Below are 19044 nucleotides of genomic sequence, written 5' to 3'. Positions count from 1 at the left end.
GCCCCCTAGTGGTCTGGCGCACTTCTGTTTTTATTTTAGAGCGAGTTTGCAGCTTTTTTTTTTTACTGTTGTTTTTGGTGCGTGCAGAATTTTTGTTCAGTGGCGTTTTTCTGTTGCAGTATTTGATTGTTTGTGTGTTTTAGAGTTTGCCTCAGTCCACTTTCTGTGATTGCAGCGCTTTTCTTTTGCGGCGTCTTTCTGTTGCAGCACATTTGGACATCTGTCAGCCAACCGTACGGTGCCCATCTCCAGCGGTCAGTGATCGAGACGGCGGGGTGAACCGTGCACAGGTCGCCAGTCTATCACAGGGAAACGCAGAGAGAAACAACCATGCACCCAGACACCCATAAGGTGTCTGGGTGTCTGGGTGACCAATTTAAACTAACAGACATGTTTTTGGCCTGTGCGAGGAAGCCCGAGTACCCAGAGAGAATCCACACATGCACAGGGAGAACATGCAAGCTCCATGTGGAAAAAAACCCAGGCCTGGATTTGAACCCAGAACCTCAGTGGGCCAAAAAAAGTAAAGAGAACCGAAAAGCTTGTTCTGTTTTAATAAAAAGCACAGAAGGTTTGTTCTGTGATTTTAAGGGTTTTAGTAATTTCTTTTTCCACTGATTTGTACACTGTTCCATTTGCGTTTTATCATTTTATTACTTTCTTAGAAAATGACAAACCTCCATATAAATATATCACCATAATGCCTTTTCATCTGTAGTTGCAACTGATGCTACAATTCTTGTCGCGCCTGTTTATTTTTTCCTGCAGAGTAACGCCGAGTAACACCGTTTTATCCTCTCTGCTATTAACAAGATAACCACAGTCTGCTTGTAAGACAGATCGAAGAGAAACACATTTGCATCTCCCAGCGTCACTTCAGAGGAAACCGAACCGAAACTCCTCACAGCATCAATAATGCGGGTTCACACGAACGCACGCATACGCCTTGTTTGAAGGTATAAATGCGGCCCAGACAAGGTTTTGAACAGCATTCAAACAGAGTTTCAGCCATCTGTGGCACTAAATCAGCAGTCTGTTGGGATCTTTGCTCTTTTACTCGCCAAACTGCAGACACACACTCCCCGTACCGCTGCGCTCAGCATTCCTGCGCAGAGGAAAAACTGGGCATACTTGAAGCTTCACTGATTATAGCTGATGCATGGCCACATTTGCAAGAAAGAAAGCTTGGTAGGACCCCACACCTGGCTATTCTGCACATGATTCACATGACTGATTAGAAAAATCTGGAAAATATAACTCATTCAGTGAAAGCCTGCCAAGCTCTTACTACCAACAAAACAGGGTTTTATAGTTTGCACATCCTGGACACCATTTCTCTGTTAGTCTTCATTATAGAAGCACTTCGTCTTGCACTAAAAACATCCACAATTTCCTCACACACCAGGGATTACCTGGAGGGGCTCCTTCGGACCTTGCCAGGCAGCAGCGATATACCAGAATAGGGCTGGACGATAATTCGATAACAATATATATCGATGATAGAAAAAAAAGGGTCAATAAAAAGTTCAAAAGAATAACAGTTTTCCTTCCTTATGCATTCTAGCCTATCATGTGGGTTAAAATCATTTCTGCACATACAAATGGTTTTTAAGAAATACTCACCTGTACACTTTGATCGCACACAGTCTCTTTCTCTTGCATTGTTTACATTTCAATTGTTGTACTGTTAAATCACTGCTGCACTTTTCCTGTAAACTTTATCCTGTACATTCTATCCTGTAAATGTTATCCTGTAATTTACTTTATCCTGTAATCTACTGCAATTTACTGTGATTCTTCAAGCTGTATGCAAACGAAATTTCGTTCTGTACGCACTTTGTGCATACAAAGTGACAAATAAAGTTGTCTAAGTCTAAGTCTAATATTACAGTTGCTACATCTTCCCAGCCAATCACAAAGGCAGACCCAGAAACGACACCCCCCCTTCAAAGAGTTCAGAGAGCACGTGATATTTTTTCTCTCTTTAAAACAGTTGCTGTTTTGGTAAAAAGTTGGTTGAATAAAGGGTTGAGTTTGAATTCAGTGTTTGTTGTTCTTTATCTAAATATAGGTCGCTAAGGAAGAGCATAAAATGGCCAGAGCTGCACTTAAAATATATGTTTTGAATTTGTTGATAATTATCGATATCGATCAATATAATTTTTATTTTATCAATATGCTTCTTTGCTATATCGTCCCTTTGCTGCACATCGAGAGCGGCTGAAGACAATCCCTGGATCCAGAGTCGAACTGAGATTAAAAGCCCATTTCTTCCAGATTGCTTCATTAATCATATCTGGGAGGTGACCGTTCACACTGGGACTGGTTCTGCTGGAGCCATCTTTCTGTTAAAACGCAGTTTTCCTCTCCGCTGTCGCCGCATGCATGCTCGGAATGAGGAATTGTTGCAAGGCTAGTGAAAGTTGTGCAAATTTCAGCTAAAGAAGCATTTTGAAATGTCAAACAGGGACACGCGGGGCAGGACGCAGTCTTAGGACAGGAAAAAGCAGGAAGTGAGCTCAGTGTGGAGGCCGGTTCAAAACATCCAAACGTGTTTCCATCCCACAGAAACGGCTGCAGCACAGCTTAGAAATGTGCGGTGACTTTGTGGTTCTGACTGCCTGGCCAAACAGATTAATGCTGCGTTTTCCCCCCTGAAGCACAGAACACATATTCCAGCTGCACACAATCATCAAATGTAATTCATCCTGTCTGAGCTGAAGCCAGAGGAGCCGGGCAAGGTAAAACATCAATGACGTCGGTGCAAGCTGCAGACACAGAACCTCTTGGCTGCCAGATTCAACCTTAACTGGATTTTTAAGAGCATATTTCATGCAGGATAAAGCCCTGCATTTTCTTCTGAGGCTCATTTCAGTTAGCAGCAGGGTTTATAGTTAGATTTGGAAAGTACTCTCAGTAAATACGGAGTACAACAAGTTTGTTTCCCCACACGTCCAACAAACGCACGAATAAGTCACAACTTTTTTATAAACTTAAAATTAGTCGTTCGCGTGGCAGTTTTCCCTTTATGTTACATAACGCTGCATCAATTGCCAAAACCGGCTCGAATGGAGCGTTGCAGCTCTCAATAGACAACAAAACTATGCTTTTCCTGACAAATAAAGCTCCAGAAGACCCAGACAAAAGAAATACGAGCAGACGGATGCACGGGTACCTGTGGATGATGTGCTGGCTCTGCAGGTAGTCCAGGGCCAGAGTCATCTCACAGAGGTAGAGTTTGACGGCGTCCTCACTGAAATGGACGTTCTGCTGTAGGTGGTAGCGCAGGTCTCCTCCAAGCAGGAGGTCGACCACCATGAACATGTCCTCCTCGTCCTGAAAGGAGTACCTGGGAGCAAACACACCGCTCGTTGATTGGGGGGGTGGGGGGGGTGCACAGCACATGGCACACATACACAGAAGCAGAGACTGGGCACATACACAGCAAACAGAAAGCAGGGCTGGAAGACATTTATTTTGCATGCAGGACACATTTCAGGCTGATAGCAAGCGTGCTGACACGTATCTGCAAACTTTATTCCTGATGCACTGCTGCTTCCTAATGCCCAATTTGAAGGTGAAATTAATATTTAGCGGTTTGGAAATGCATATGCCTGTTGGGCTTTTTTATGTTTTCTTAAAGCTACAAAGTTTAAAGGCATTTTATTTTTATTTATTTTTTTATTGTGTAATCGTAAATTGCATTCTGTGGTGAAAAAGTGTAGTGTGCATTTATATCCAGCTCTGTATACTCTGATGCCCCTGAACAACATCCATTGCAACTAATTACAGTACTTTCTGAACCTACAAAATAAGTAAATAAGCGTCGACTTGTGTGTAATTAAATATGAGTGTAAATCCAGCGGTTCTATGAAGGTCTAAGGGGTTTGTTAGAGAACGTCAGAGAATGAAGAACACCATGAAGACCCAGGAATACTTAGCAGAACGGTCAGGGGGGACGTTGTGGAGGAATTTAAAAGAAAAAAACAAACATCCAGGGGCTTTGAACCTCTCACAGAGCTCCGTTCAGTCCATCATCACGCAGGTCAGCTATCCGTCAGGCACTAATCTGACCTCAGTATATCTTGCAGGGAGAAAGACATTTTATAGTAAAGACTTACAACACCGGTCAAAGAAGAAAGCAGATGATCTAGTAAGATGAGAACAAAATTGTCTTTACTGGTGTGTGGTTAAAAAAGTAAAAAAACGAACACCTCACAGCCGTATCCCCCTCCTAAAGCATGGTGAGGGGATGCTCACCTTCTGCAGAGATAGGGAAGTTAGAAATGTGGTGGAGCTAGATGCAGGAATATCATGGGGGAAAAAACACACATATTTGTGTTAGAATGGCCTAGTCAAAGTCTGGAACCAAATGGAAATGAGGATCGGTGGCAAAACTTGAAGATAGCTGCTCACAGACGCTCTCCATCCAACCTGACTGAGCTTCAGCTTTTATGCAATGAAGAACGGGGAGAACTTCCAGTCTGTGCACAGCTGGAGAGGATGCGCCTTTATTTTACTGTTTCTGCACTAAAAAGGGTTTCTACAAACACCGGACACAAGGCGACCAAACATAAATGTCAGACACACTTTTCAGATTTTTTATGTAAACAAGACGTAAAACAAAGTTATCATTAATCTAATCTCTAAACCTTTCCCTGTACAGTCTGGCGCCAATTCCAACATCTGGGTTGTATCAACTAAAAAGAAACAAAAGAGAAACAAGAAAAATCCTCCAAGGGTTTCTCACCCAAGAGATTAAAGCCTTGACGAGCATTTGTTTTGTTAAACGTCAGAATAATGACACAGAGATTTATGTGTTGAGACTATTTAGTTTTCTCTCTTTTCAGATGTTTACATGCACCAAGATTTCAGGTCTTTAAACTATTTGGTAAAACCCAGGTAATACCAGATTTAAGCAAACTGATTCATGGTTATAGTTCACCACTAAACGTTGTGAAATAAGTTAACAGGAACAACCTGAACTAGTTCTCAGCCATATATTATATTAAAAACACCTAATATGGTTTTTAATATCTCCTGTTGTCTTTGCTCTATTAAACTGTATCTTAAAAGGGCTGAACTTAGTGCCCAGTCACAAATTTTAATTGTTTCAGCAACAGGAATATTTTGACGCATACTTTTGGATTGTTTGTAACTGTGGTCAAATCACCCGCAGTAATACCAAATACCTGCAAAACACTGAAAGTTTAGTTTGTGCTGGACAAAAGACGACAATCAGGAATCAGGAATCAAGGAATCAGGAATATTTTATTTGTCACCGCGTGTTAGCTCAACAAAATTTATCTTTGGCTACTCTGGTTCACATGTCTACAACCGTAAATGAAAAAAAAAATACATTCAGGTCACAATCTAACTTCTGTCATAAGTGGGTTAACCCACCACAATGTTCCTCGTTAATCCGGACTCGGTTAACCCACATACGTCTTTGTTGTTTCTTCAGTTGCTTACCTGCAGGATGCTCGGAGAGAGGAGATCAAAGTTGCAGCTGCTCTGCGTCTCTCTGCGTCCATAAACGAGCAGACAAGCACACCCCGGCAACACAAAACCCCTCAATGTAACCTGATAGTTTGAAGGAGCTTGAGCCTTCAGCTAATATCCTTATGTAGAGAGCAAAGTTGAAGGCAACGTAGTCAACTTTGAGGAGAGCAGAAAAAGCGCAGGCCTGAATTATCAATTTAGGTCCTCACAAAGCGGTTCTCGGTTTCTGCTGCCTGCATGTGCACACAGACACTAAAACACTCAGCCGAACCACTTGAGGGTGAATGCAGCTGCTCTTTCTTCTTTGAAATATCCAGACTTAAAAAAAAACTGAATCATTCATTTCAAAGTTCTCAAAAATGTGAGCTCAGTTCATGGAGGGATTGCCACCAGGTTAGATGAAAAATGGGTTAAAGGCAACCTATCAAGCATCCTTTGTAACAATTTAGGATAAGTATGGGCTATACAAAACATGTTCAATAACTTTTTTGCACAAAATCATTCTCAGATATTGAGATTTCACCTCCCCAGTTCCAACTATTTAGAGGTTCTGTCAGAATGAGCTGTTTTACAGCTCTGTCGCTTTTATTTAAATAAGCTGGTGCTGGCCGCGCCTCCCAAAGCGATGTTTACACTCACACTTTATACACATGAACATGGCTGCCAGCAGATGCACAATGGTGCAACAATACATCTTTGTCCCAGAGTCAGACCCAGAAGCAGAAGAAGTGGAGCCTCTTTGTACAGCCAGCAAAGATGCAGCAACATTTTCTGAATGGACACAGGGCTATCAGTAGCTTTTTAGCGTTAGCTTAACGACAAATCATGTTCATGCCAAACGGCCATTGTACAGCGTATACAGAAAATAGAGCGAGTTTGAATGAGCACATGGGATGCTATGTGAAGGGAAGTGCCCACAGAGTGTGACGTACCGTATTTTTCGGACTATAAGGCGCACTTAAAATCCTTAAATGCTATCAAAAAATTTATGATGCGCCTTATAATCCGGTGCGCTTTATATATGATTAACGTTGTGCTTACTGACCAATTCTATGTGGTACAATGCACTCAAAAATCAGGTAAAATGTGTAAGTATGACTTTGGTTAGTATAGAAGCCGCTCCAATCAGTGGATATTCGGAGCATTGCGGCACATTGTGTCACTACCTGGTCGGACCCCTGAGCTGTTCAGAGGACTGCCTGACTGTAATGTCTAAACTAGAAGTGCGATTGATCTAAAACAGCAAAAGTTAGTCTGATTTAAAGTCAGAATGAGAGAAATAAAGGTTATATGTCACTTATACAGCATGTGCAGATATCTTTATTTTTAATTTCGTATGGCTAACTATCATCAGCATATCAACAGATGTTTGTCATGTGATTATTTTTACCAAATGCACGTAGACATAAAGTATTCACTGTTGCCCGTCTGTAATTCACTCACTGGACAAGCTTTAAAACAGGAATATAAAAAGAAGCTCCCACTATGTCGCACGGATCCCCTCCAGAAATATTCCCTGTCTGATCACAGCCGACAGGGAAAGCAAGTTGTTTTACACTGAGTCTTATGCTGCGTGCCATACATCATTCAAGCTGTCAAGACATTTTTTGCCGTTCATCAATAACCCCAGAGCCAAGTCTGAAGCATTGTTTCCTCGTTTCAGTGATTGATTCTGCATCGTTCTTGGCTGCAGCCTGGAACGACGCTGCTTCCTTTGTCCGTGCAACAATAGCGTACAATGATACAGCCGGCGACTATTCCTGCAGCTGATCTTTATCCGGCCTTCGGTTTTCCACCGGGCTGGTAAGTCACAGTCATACTGCACTTGCAGTGTTTGTTCTTTTTCCATGTGCATCCAGATGCACAGTGTAAAATATGATGCTGCTGTTTTTTTTTTGTTTTTCTGTTGTGAGCAAAGACATGAATGATTTATTATGTTGATGCACAGCAGCAAAGAGTTCCTCTCACCTCCTGCCATGTTGCTTGGCCTTTTGTTAAACTGTATACCATGTGCAAAGCCTTACTGGCAGTACTCCCATCTTAGTGCATGTATGTTTAGTGGCTTCTCTGTCCAGGTTGTAGTCATTAAAGGAGCTATAATTTATTTTTTACATACTTTTATCAAAGTACTCCTGGCCCAGCATTTCTGTCCTCGGATGGGATTCTTTCCTGGACGGAGAAATTGATGAAGCTATTGCTGGTATTAGGTTTGTCTACATTTTGGTGTTAAACTTTGTCTCTTCAAAGCTACTCAGCTGCTAGTCTTATTAACCCGGAGCTTTCTTCCAGTTAAAAAGGTCATGGTTCCTCTCCAACGTCATCACCAATTGGCAACACATAATCCAGTGAATCAGACTTTATTGCTCAACAGCATAATTGGACGGGAAGGGATGTAGCTGGTTTTGTACCCGAGGATACAAGTGGGTGATTGGATTGGACTGAAATTTGATTTTAAACACAATTTGAATAGTATTCTGTTTGACCCATTTGTCTTTTACAGAGCCTCTAGAGCAGAGATGCACAATGTTTTGGCATTAATATCGGCGGCGTAAGTAAAACTGGGCTGATATTAACAACCGGTGTTTATTTGTGTATGTATTTTGGGAGGGAGGTTGGCTAAGTGGTATTTGTTTGACCATGTGACAGTGATAGTGGTTTAATGGAGGACAGCGAGTTGCTAAACCGAAGCGGCGAACCCATTTCAGTCATGTGGTTATACTTTCCTGGTGACAAAATGGTAGAGAAATACACATAATATTCATAAATGTCAGCTATAGCCCATAATTAATATCAGATAATGATGCTGACATCATTTAATCTGACTCTCGCCAGACGCATGTCGCTCCGCCTAGCTCCATTCATCCATCTGGGACCTCTCCATAGGAATTGCCTTTATTGAAGGCTGGGCCTTATCAAAAATCCTTGCATATGATTGGATAGGCCACTTGTCTGTCATCTTTATCGACGTGCTATTTCAACCACTCACACCGAAGCCAACCCGTGACGCTGTGAGAGCGACGCTGGGATTTTATTATTTTTTTAAATGTGTTTGCGGCTCTCTAGTGGCACGCGTTTTATTGACAGGAAGTGGGGGGAAGTCAGGCGGCAAAGCGTCGCGGGTCGGAGTCGATCCCGGGCCGACCGCGTTGAGGACTAAAGGCCTCCTAATATGGTTCACGCTAACCGCTAACCGCTCCGCCACGGACGCGCCCCGGAAAACAAAACTTGCCAAATCCGGTCGGGAGAAGGACGAAAACATCGTTTCCGCCAACAAAAGCCTTCAGAGGCGTTCTCTGATGTTCTTTTAATGAAACAATATTAGGTAGATTGGACAACACGGAAGAAATAGCAGCATCAATGTTAACGCTTGCTTCCTCGATGCGAGCCGCCATTGCTATCAAAACAGTCTCACGTCACGGTCGCGTCTCCACTACGTCACATCTATGAAACTCCAGCCCTGTGTTCTGATTGGCTGGACAATAAAATTGGTTGGAGAAATCACTTTCTATGGGAGATGTCCCAGATGTATGTGAGTGAAGCTAGGCGGAGCGAAATCCATATGGCTAGAGTCAGGTTAGACATCCTTTGTATGCATGTAGCCTGACTCAAGATGCATTTATATGTGATGTAGGCCTGTGTGAATGAAGTGTATAAATGGCAAGTTTTGCAAAAGCTCAACTTAAAACCTTATTAAGGTTCTTTCAATCAGACTAACCAATCAATCAGGTCAAATTAAAGCCTCTGACTACTTAGATACACTCGGAAACAAAACATGAAACCACAAAAGTGAATAATTAAAGCCGAACAGATGCTGAATACTCAGCCAAGAAGAATAAAGACAGACTAATAACTTAATATCCCCCAGGTGGGAAAACAATCTGAGCCTCTGTGATTTCTTTCATCAAACCGGGCTTCGCGTGATTGCGGGTGAGCCACTTCTTTATTTTTCTCATCAAAGCTCTTCTACTGTGGTGGTATTACTTCTATTTATAGCAGCAGGTTTTCCTCTACATCCTCAAGTCTGGCCATGAATGCGCACAAGGACACCCTGATTGCTCATATTTGGCAGTGATTTCCTGCCGAAGGGGTGTCTGTTTGCGAAAGAGTAAAAACAGAAAATGACTCTTTGGCTTCGGGAAGGAAAGAAAAACACAATCATTTTCACAGAGCGGGTTTTCATCCACCTGCAGTAAAAGGAGATTTACTACATAACTGCAAGGGGCAAAAAAAAGCTCTCTGGCAAAAAAAACAAAAAAAAACAAAACGTTTTGGGATTCTGAAAATGGCTTTAAAAGCCTTAATCACACAATTCATCTTCCCTGTTGCTGCTGCCCGCTGTCAGAGGGAGATGACTCTTTAGCCACCCACACCCAGCCGCAGTTATTCCACCTGCCCTGACCTTTTAAAGATCAGCCTCGCTGTTAAAACACGGGCGCCGCTGCGACAGATGGCCGGCCGCAGGGCGCTGTTTGCCTTTGGCTCCGACTCCTCACGGCCGCCTATTTAACACCTCGTCGTCAGACTCCGCTTCCCAGGCGTCCTGCCGACAGACGAGCGTCCTCCATGACGGCCCCTCGCCATCTCTGGGCCAACCCGAAACCAGCTTCCCGACCACCGTGTCTTCGCTCGCGCTCTCTCTCTCTGGCTGTCACTTCCTCCCCTCGCTGCGTCCGAGGTGACAGGGAGATGTCCGATAACGGCAAACAACTGGAGCATATGAAAGGAGCCGGCGCTGACAAGCAGTGACACTTTCAGGGCTTTTCCCCGGGAAAGGTGGAGAGAGGGAACACAATTTGACTCCCCATCTTTGGCATCTCTTGCCTTCAAATCAACACGATGAAACTCAAAATGTGTGTCGGTTCTGAGAATATCAGCGGCCGACTCTCCAGTTCTTGCAAATAGACAAACTCAGGCAAGGAATTTGGTTTATCTGGGTAAATATGTCTTTTGGAAATTAGTACGTGTAAGTTATTTTCTGATACTTCAGTCTTGCTCTCGGTCGCCATGTTTCCGTCCAGCGGTCACGTGGATTTTGAGCGAAAAAATGTGAATTAGGCGTGAATTAACCAGGCTATGCAACGCGTAAATTCATCGGATGTTGACGTCATGCACGGTCGTAATAAACAGGAAGTATGATGGTTGCAAACTGTAGCATGGGCTCCATGTCTGTGAAAAACGGAGAGAGGTTTTCAGTAATGGTTTGCTGCTATCAGGCAACTTGTGATGGTTCTGCCAGGTCAGTAGTTTCGGTGATTTTACGCGCTGTCCAGAGTCGCTCAGAAAGAAATGCAGTTCTGTTTGTGATGTAGGAATATGCGGGAAGACGCCGACAGTAGAAACAGCTGATCAGTTATGTGAGGTAAATGTGTTTCCATCGCCCGTTTTGCACATTAACTCTTAAGTTTATCAGAAAAGCCAAAACCCACCTTAAGCGAGGGTAAAAACTTTTTTTTTTTTTTTTTTTTTTTTGCGAAATTGAGGAATTTATTTTGCATTTTGACATTTGCATCAGCCTTTTGCATTGTGGTACTTCAAAAAATGCATAAAAAAGCTTTGATGGGGGCTGGGCTGGTGGGAACAGGCTAAAGGACAAATCTTTTGTCAAATATAGGGATAGGAAACCGACATTGTGTGGAGCTAAGTTTTTCTATCTGTGTAAAAATAACCACATTTTCCTCTAAGAAAAAAAAAAAAGAGAATTTCTTTGAGAATAAACAGGGAACGGATCAAAAGCCTCCAAGGTTCAAAGAAGACCTTCAACAGAACCTTTGATCAACATTTTTATTCTTGTGTGTTGGAAGCAGAATATAAAAGATGTGAGCTTTAGGTTTTTGTTCACTGCTGTCCAAGTGTGCAGATCCCTCCTTCCCTTCACCTCCTTCTCCACAAAGTTATTTCTCAGCCATCTTAAAGTTTTTATCGACCGTTGTTGTGCAAAATAAGCAAATGTCCTTGTTGTTGTTACTCCTAAGCTCTCTTAGGATGTTTGAGTTCATCACTTTCTAACTTACAGAGGAAATAGAGACCCTGTCAGATATTTAGATTTTAAAAGTATACATTTACAATACAGGGTGTTTGTTTTTTACCTTTTGTTGCAGTAGCCTAATATATTTTTTGGAGGAAAAATGTACTTTTAATTTGAGAACATACATTAAGTAAATCATCTGTGACCAAAACTATTGACACTTCCAACAATTTCTATAAAATAAATGTAACTAAAACATGTTTTTAATGTACATAGTAGCCCATGTTTCTTTTTTCCCTGGACATAAAACAGAGGCTCATTATTTATTTATTTTTTTTAGCCCCAAACCCAAAACAAGAAAGACGACAGTAGTTACCATCCAAGTAATCTTCATAAATCAGGAAATTTTAAAAATAAATAAATAAATCCAACTTCTTTGAACTTGCCCGTGTCTACAGTCAAAGCAATAAATAATTTAAAGTTTAAAGCATTTTGGATCTTTTCTCTCCCACCATCACAAACCTAAGGCAGGTCTGCACAGAAACTAAGGATACGGGTGTAAGTACGGTGGCTGGTCTGAGATGCTGTGAGCCTTTTTCTCTTGCAAAAAGCCCCGAGAACCTTGTTAGGAGTGCTGAGCATCATGAGCTTATTGAAATACTTACTAAACAGCTGTTCTCTACCAGAAAAAAACAAACAAAAAAACAAAAACAGGGCTCGCTTGGTCCTCATAAGGCCACCAAACAGCAACAAAAACCAACCTTCTTCCATGGCCGACTCCTTGCAGATACTTCGCGAAGAAGCAGCAAACCACGCACTTTTAGGTAAATGAATTAGCATGGTGCTTGATGAAACCAACACGAATGGACGCCTCGTGGGGTCAAGGGTACCTGTCCACAACCACAGGCCGGCACAGCGTGGGCTGGGACAGTTACCGCCACAAAGACAGGACGGTTACTGGCTGCAAGGAGCACAAGAAAGAGGCTGAAATAATCGGGCCACAGTGACAAATGAGCTCTAGGAGGCAGAGAGGGAAGTAGAGGTGGAGGGGGGAAACAGCGGAAGAGGAGAACCAGTTTTGAGGAAAAAAGCAGAGAGAAAGAGCTTCTGTTGGCTCGGCCTGTCTGCAAAGTTTCAGTGGCCTAAATAAAGCTGATGACGGGCTGCGTGACTCAATCACGGGACACTCGCACGCTCCTCTGAGGATTCCTCCAACAATGGTCTGACTGAGCGCTGCCTCTCCTGTCTGAAGCCTCCGAGTCACCTTAAGACACCTCCGCCGGCCTGATTTCACAAAGTGAAACTTTGAAAGCCTCGTCCTAAAAAAATATGTCCCGCTTTACAAAGCAAGGAGGAGAAGGACGTTATTTAAAAAAATAAAAAATAAAAAATAGTCTGAACAAGAGTCCTTCAGGGAAGTGTCCTGCCTACTTTAAAAAAAACTCTCTAACCACACTGGCTGCAGAGGTTCACCAACCGTGATTCCTGCAGAACTGCACAGCAAGAATAACCTCAAAACCACCAAACAGAGCAGGTTTAGGGAGACCAGAGCTCAAAGTAAAAACTTTAGAATCATGGGAAGAGATGGTGTGTAACAAACCGCCTGAATGTCCAAAGTTAGACCGGTTCGTTGCTCTGTGCAGACGGAGCAGGAGCGCTCGTGCCTGATTGAGCCGGGTCAAAGTGGATCCATCCCCGGTTCTGGGCTGTGAGGGCCAGGATGGCGCCGGTGGCCGTGTCGCTGTGTCACCCAGTTACAGTACATGGCCAATGAATTAATAGCGCAGAACTTTTTTTCACGTTACTAGCCACAAAATGGACTCTGAAATGCCGAAACCACAAATGGACTCTGTACCACACGTCAATAGCACACCGTCTATTTCCCCTGCATTGGCTACCTTGTGTACATTGGTTTTCATTTCAATTGTTTACATAAATAGCTGCCGCATCTGGATACGTGAATAGCACACTGTCTATTTCCCATGCATTGTTTACATTGTTACATTGGTTTTTCATTTCAACTGTTTACATAAATCGCTGCTGCATCTTTATCCTGAAAAATAGTGCAATCTACTGTGATTTTTAGAGTGATTCTAGAGTGACTTTTTTCAAGCTGTATGCAAATGAAATTTCGTTTGGAACGCACTTTGTGCATACAACATGACCATAAAGATATCTATCTCTATCTATCTATCTATCTATCTATCTATCTATCTATCTATCTATCTATCTATCTATCTATCTATCTAAACGTCAAACCAGTAAAAAAACTTCTACAAACAAAAGCCCATAAAGTTTTATGTGCATTTGCATTCAGCCCCTCTGAGTAAGGACCTGGTGTTAAATCCAGTTACACAGACATTACAGCTGCTTCTCTTGCATCGTCCTAAAAACTGAACCTTCAACCTAAGCTCTTTCCCGACTGGATTGAGAGCGTCTGAACGTCGATTTTTAAGTCTTCTTAAATATTCTCAACGGCATTTAGGTCTGGACTCAACGGATGGACTGAACAGAGCTCTTTGGATGTAGTCTTTATAACCTGACTCGGCGTTAAACTTCTCCCTGTTGCGTCTGCCGTGCCTCCTGGTCCCCATAATGCTATTTGATGTAGAGTTCACACGATGGTTTGATGACGTCATCCCCACTGGTGTCTCTTCCTTGCAAATCGGTCCGCATGTGCAGCAGATTATTCTGCCGGGGTGCTGAGCTGTCGTTGTTAGTAGACGGCCCGGCAAGGATCTCCCACAGGGAAGATGTGCGACACACACTTAATGTGTCCTGATAAACATCAGTGCAGCCGATTTACAAGGGATGCCTTCCTCGATTCCTCAACGTTGCTCCGCGTTATCAAAGGAAATAATAGCGTCTCGATTTGTTCATGAGACCAAAGGTGTCTTTAAGGGGACATTTGTCACCATTTTGCAAACCCCCTTGTGTGGAAGGAGCTCAAGACCCCGTGGCTCATTCTCCATTAGCCTGTGTTTCCTGCCACCTCCATACATCTTCTGTATCCATCTCCTGTAAATATCTCCCGTGACCATCCCCACTGCCCACAGCCTATCGCAGGCCTCATTAAAACTGCTGACTCAACCGTTCCATATTCTCTCCCGGCCTTGTTTCTTCCTGGCCTGAAATCAATATTCTAATGGGAACAAGACAGGATGGAGTACATTCATCCTCCCCATTACCCGCCCTCGTTTTTTTTTTCTGACTCCACAGCAGAGAAGCAGAGCCTACTGCTGGCCCAAACTACCCCCGTCCAGCTGACTTTCCTCTTTGGCTACACTTAGATTATTGATTTTTGGAGAAGACGGGGAATGCAGTTTTAGGAGCGATGTTTTCTGATGTGAAGTAAGGTGGCATCTACTTCAGTGTTTCTCATCCCTGATCCTCGGGACCCACTGTTCTTCATGTTTTAGGTCTGTCTCTGCTCCAGCACACCTGATTCAAATGTTTGCATTACCTCCTCAGCGCACCACCTAGTGCTGGAGAAGTCTGTTATCACCTATGTATTTAAAGCTGTAGTTGGTAATGCTGTTCAGAAACACTTTTTGGGATACTGGGTAAAATGGTCCTCCCATCCTGAAAGTAGTAGATACATAATCTATTCACAAAAAGTAGGTTAAAAAATAGTTTTCTGGGGCGTGCTTTGGTGTTGCAGTGGCTAGCATGCACAACCCATATATGGAGGCCTTAGCCCTCAACATGGCTGACGCAGGTTCGACTCTGACCTGTCGTCCTTTGCCGCATGTCTCTCCCTCTCTGTCATACCCCCTTTCCTGTCAGCCTACTGTACAAAAAAAGAGTTTCTTGGGGAGCTGGAGGCCTGTAAAAAAATCTAACCAATCCATGCCCCTCGGTCTGAAGGGCATGGATTGGTTAGAGCTTTGTTCTTGCCCTCACCACCCTTTGTCACTCAATCACTTTATCTATTGGTTGTCCCACATGTCAATCATTCTGACGCGCTCACATACCGCCAATGTCCGTGCTCGTTCCTTGTTAGTTTCCGCTTGCTGGTTGCGCTTGTAAACTTCTAGTGTTTAAATATCCGGTTAGCTTAGTGGCTAGGTTAGCTGTTAGCTTAGTGGTTAGCTTAGCGGCTAGCCGTTCATTGTAGCTCCTCTGCTCTCACCGTAGACTTTGAACATGGCTGAGAGTTGCATGAAGCGAACCGCATTCATGTTTATGAGAAGAAGAGGAAGGACTCAGTAGAAAGATATAAGACCAGAGTGGATTTGGGAGATTTTTAAGACGCTATCCCCCTGAAGAGCGGAAAAGCAAGGTCAGACGGTCTTGCAGATGGGCATTTATTCAAAAAGGGACTTGGGGAAACTTTTGGAAAAATCGTCAACCCTAGCTTTTAACTGGTGTTTATGACAGCTGGGAAACACCTAAAACATGCAGGGCACTGGGCTCTGAAGACAAAGATTGATTAACTATACCGTTCATTGTAGCTCTTCTGCTCCCAACGTATATTTTGAAAATGCTTGAAACTCGCAAGAAGCAAACTGTCGTACACGTTTATGAGAGGAAGAGGAAGGCCTCAGAAGAAAGAAACAAGACCAGAGTGGATTTGGGAGATTCTTTCAGGCAATTCCCCCGAGGAGTGGAAGAGCAGCTTAAGACGGTCTTGGACACATTTCTATTCTACCTTTCCAGAAAAATTATCCAGTCTACCTTTAAACTTGAGAATTAAAGTCTGGTTATTTATTTGTGTTGTACATGTAGCTTATTTTGCATATACACCATTTTCTGTTAAAAAGAAAACCGATTCTAGTCTAAAACTAAAACATTTGAAATAAATGCAATAAAACCATCATCAGTATGTTAATTCTATTTAAGAAGATAATAACAAGCAATTGGTCCGATTACAGTTAGAACTACAAAGTCTATAAGTTTACGCACCCTCATCTGTATTGGTTTGTGTAACGGAGAGCTTCGTTGTCTGACTTGCGTGTTTTGTAGCTCTTTTCATCCATGTGCGTTTCCGTCACATCATGATGTTGGAGTTACAGGCTGTCAGACATCGGCACAGCAGTCCAAAGCTCCTTTCTCCCCCACGATAGAGTTCTTACTGTTGACCCCTTGAAAGGTTAAGGAAGAGGAGCTAGGAACTACAATTAGACATTTTCGGACGCAGTCTAAGCCACAAAAGGTGATATGCCATTAATTGAAGATTAAGTGGAAGGACAAAGTGTGCCAGAAAAAGGTTCTTACACACCATTTAGGGAAAGCACATCATATCTATAGTGAAACATGTTGCTGATGTTACGGTCTGGGGCTGCTTTGCTAAATCAAAACCTTGCTGTAATCGATCAAAATATGAATTCTGTCCTCTAGCAGGGAACCCTGAATGATAATGTCCAGCCATCGGTTCATGATCTTAGATCAAGAACAGCAGGACAAAGGCTACAGTCATTATTAACTGATTTAAAACAGTTCTTTAAAACTGCTACATAGCTATGTAAAAGACTCACTCTCAGTGAGGGGGGGTCTCATGGTGATTGCTTCTGCTGCGACTGACGCACATTAGCTTTGTTTTTCTCTTAATGAATGAAACCATTACAGTTATTTCATCTAATTATCATCATCTGATCCAAAACAACTGTCTGATGATCTCAAACGTGAGCGACAGAAAACCAAAGACAGAAGAAATCTGTTATCTAATAACGCATTTCAGGGTTTGTTTTTAATACCATTACTGAAATAATTCAACTTTCAATATTACACGTACTGAGATGCACCTTAGTTGGCCTCTAAAGGTAAAGATAAAAGTTAGTTTACAGAGAGATGAACTACACTCTGAAAGAAGTGACCCTGCACTTATATGGCTTTCAAACATTATAAAGGAGAGAAAGGACTCAGTGTCCTGTCATGTGTTGCAAATCCTTTCAAGGATTTGTGAGGATTTGGTGTGCAGCAGGTGATGATTAATTTTTTTTTCCTCCTCTGAAGTAATCCATTCGGAGCATCCTCAACCCCCGTCACAAGGTGTCTGTGAAGTTAGGGAACGGCAGCAGCAATTATGGCGGGCTGCGGACTTAACGGGGGCACCCCCCCCCCCTCCCTCCTCCCCCTCGGCTGGAGGCAGCCTTCACCCCACTGATGGGATTCAGAGTGGGCTTTCACCAGCTTGCTTCCAAATGCTTTTCTTCTGAAGATGCCTCTTCAAAAGCACAGCAGCAGAATTCACAATGACTCTAAAAAAAAAGAAAAAAAAAAGAAAAAGCGGAAGCCCATTTCCAGACACGGTGTTTGCATCCATGTGTGTGTGTGCAGGTATGAGCTGCAGGGTACCTTAGAAATCCTCTTAGTCTGCACTTTTCTTTGTCGACAAAACAAATCAATGGCAACTACTTCCTCTCGACTGTCATGCGTCTCTCGTTTTCGGTTTATGATCCACCGCTTCCAACTCATTGCCGTTATTGCGGGAATCATTACCTCGACTGACAGCAGTTTTGTTTGTTTTCCCATATTCTCCGACGCTTTCAGACTGCCTCTCCGGCTCCCTCCCGGCACCGTATCAATAAAAGCACTCCTGTGAAGCTTTATCAAAGCTGGCATTTCTCTTGAGATGCATTTTTTTCTTTTTTCTTTTTTTATTGTTTGCTTTTGAGAATTGGCAGTTCCCAAAAACCCCAGCTGGTCTGTCGCACATCCATTAATAATGAACTGAAAGCCCAAATGCCAAGTGCCAGAAATCGTAATGTTCTGTGTGAGGAGCCAAATGGATAAGGCAACTGTCAGATCTCCCTGGGTATGGAGGGGGGGAAAAAACACATACACACACACACACTACGTGCCCACGCAGTGAACCAATTATTTCCATCGTTGTTATACAGTAAGAGAGACAATAGGAGAAGGAAGCAGCGTTCTCATCGGTCCCATCTCATTACCTGCCGCCTTGCATGGATGCCGTCTCAAGCATCAGCTAAATGAAGCAGACAGTCATTGCCATGCACACATAACAATGTTGCTAACACAATGCTTCATAAAAGCTTCCGACAAATTAAAGCAAAATGCAATTCTCTCCCAGATTCAACTCTCAGAGACATTTTTGCTTGTTTTAAGCGTAAAAAATGAAAGTTTACAATAGTGATGTAGAAAGTACCCCTGGATCAATGTGAGCTTCTGTCCTCTTTCTGTGTCTCTGCTCTGTCTTCTCTAAGCCCCAGTCGGTCGAGGCAGATGAGCGTTCACACTGAGCCTGGTTCTGGTTCTGCTGGAGGTTTTCCTCCCTGTTAAAGGGGAGTTTTCCTCTCCACTGTCGCCTCATGCATGCTCAGTATGAGGGATTGCTGCAAAGCCATCAACAATTCAGACGACTGTCCACTGTGGCTCTACGCTCTTTCAGGAGGAGTGAATGCTGCTTGGAGAGACTTGATGCAACCTGCTGGGTTTCCTTAGAGAGGAAACTTTCTGACCAATCTGGAGGATTTGATTGAATTTGACTTTGTAAAGTGCCTTGAGATGACGTGTCATGAATTGGTGCTATATTCATAAAATGTAATTGAATTTAAATGAATTTTGCAGGAGATTTTTGCAGGATGGATGGATGGATAGAACCCTGTCTATAT

At 42.9% G+C, this 19044-nt stretch overlaps 1 protein-coding gene across 1 annotated transcript in view; it reads right to left on the bottom strand.

Moving 5' to 3' along the window:
- The window catches only part of LOC105926160 (serine/threonine-protein kinase 32C), a 128445-nt gene that overhangs the window by 27023 nt on the left and 82378 nt on the right, over positions 1-19044 (bottom strand). Inside the window, exon 4 of the mRNA XM_012862377.3 lies at positions 3176-3349. Within this exon, the coding sequence (XP_012717831.2) occupies positions 3176-3349 (174 nt within the window). The remainder of the gene's footprint in view (positions 1-3175; positions 3350-19044) is intronic.

This window comes from Fundulus heteroclitus, chromosome 22, assembly GCF_011125445.2.
Source record: "Fundulus heteroclitus isolate FHET01 chromosome 22, MU-UCD_Fhet_4.1, whole genome shotgun sequence".
NCBI classification, from domain to species: Eukaryota; Metazoa; Chordata; class Actinopteri; order Cyprinodontiformes; family Fundulidae; genus Fundulus; species Fundulus heteroclitus.
The sequence above is the reverse complement of the archived record's forward strand: the minus strand, read 5'-3'. Positions and strand labels throughout refer to the sequence as shown.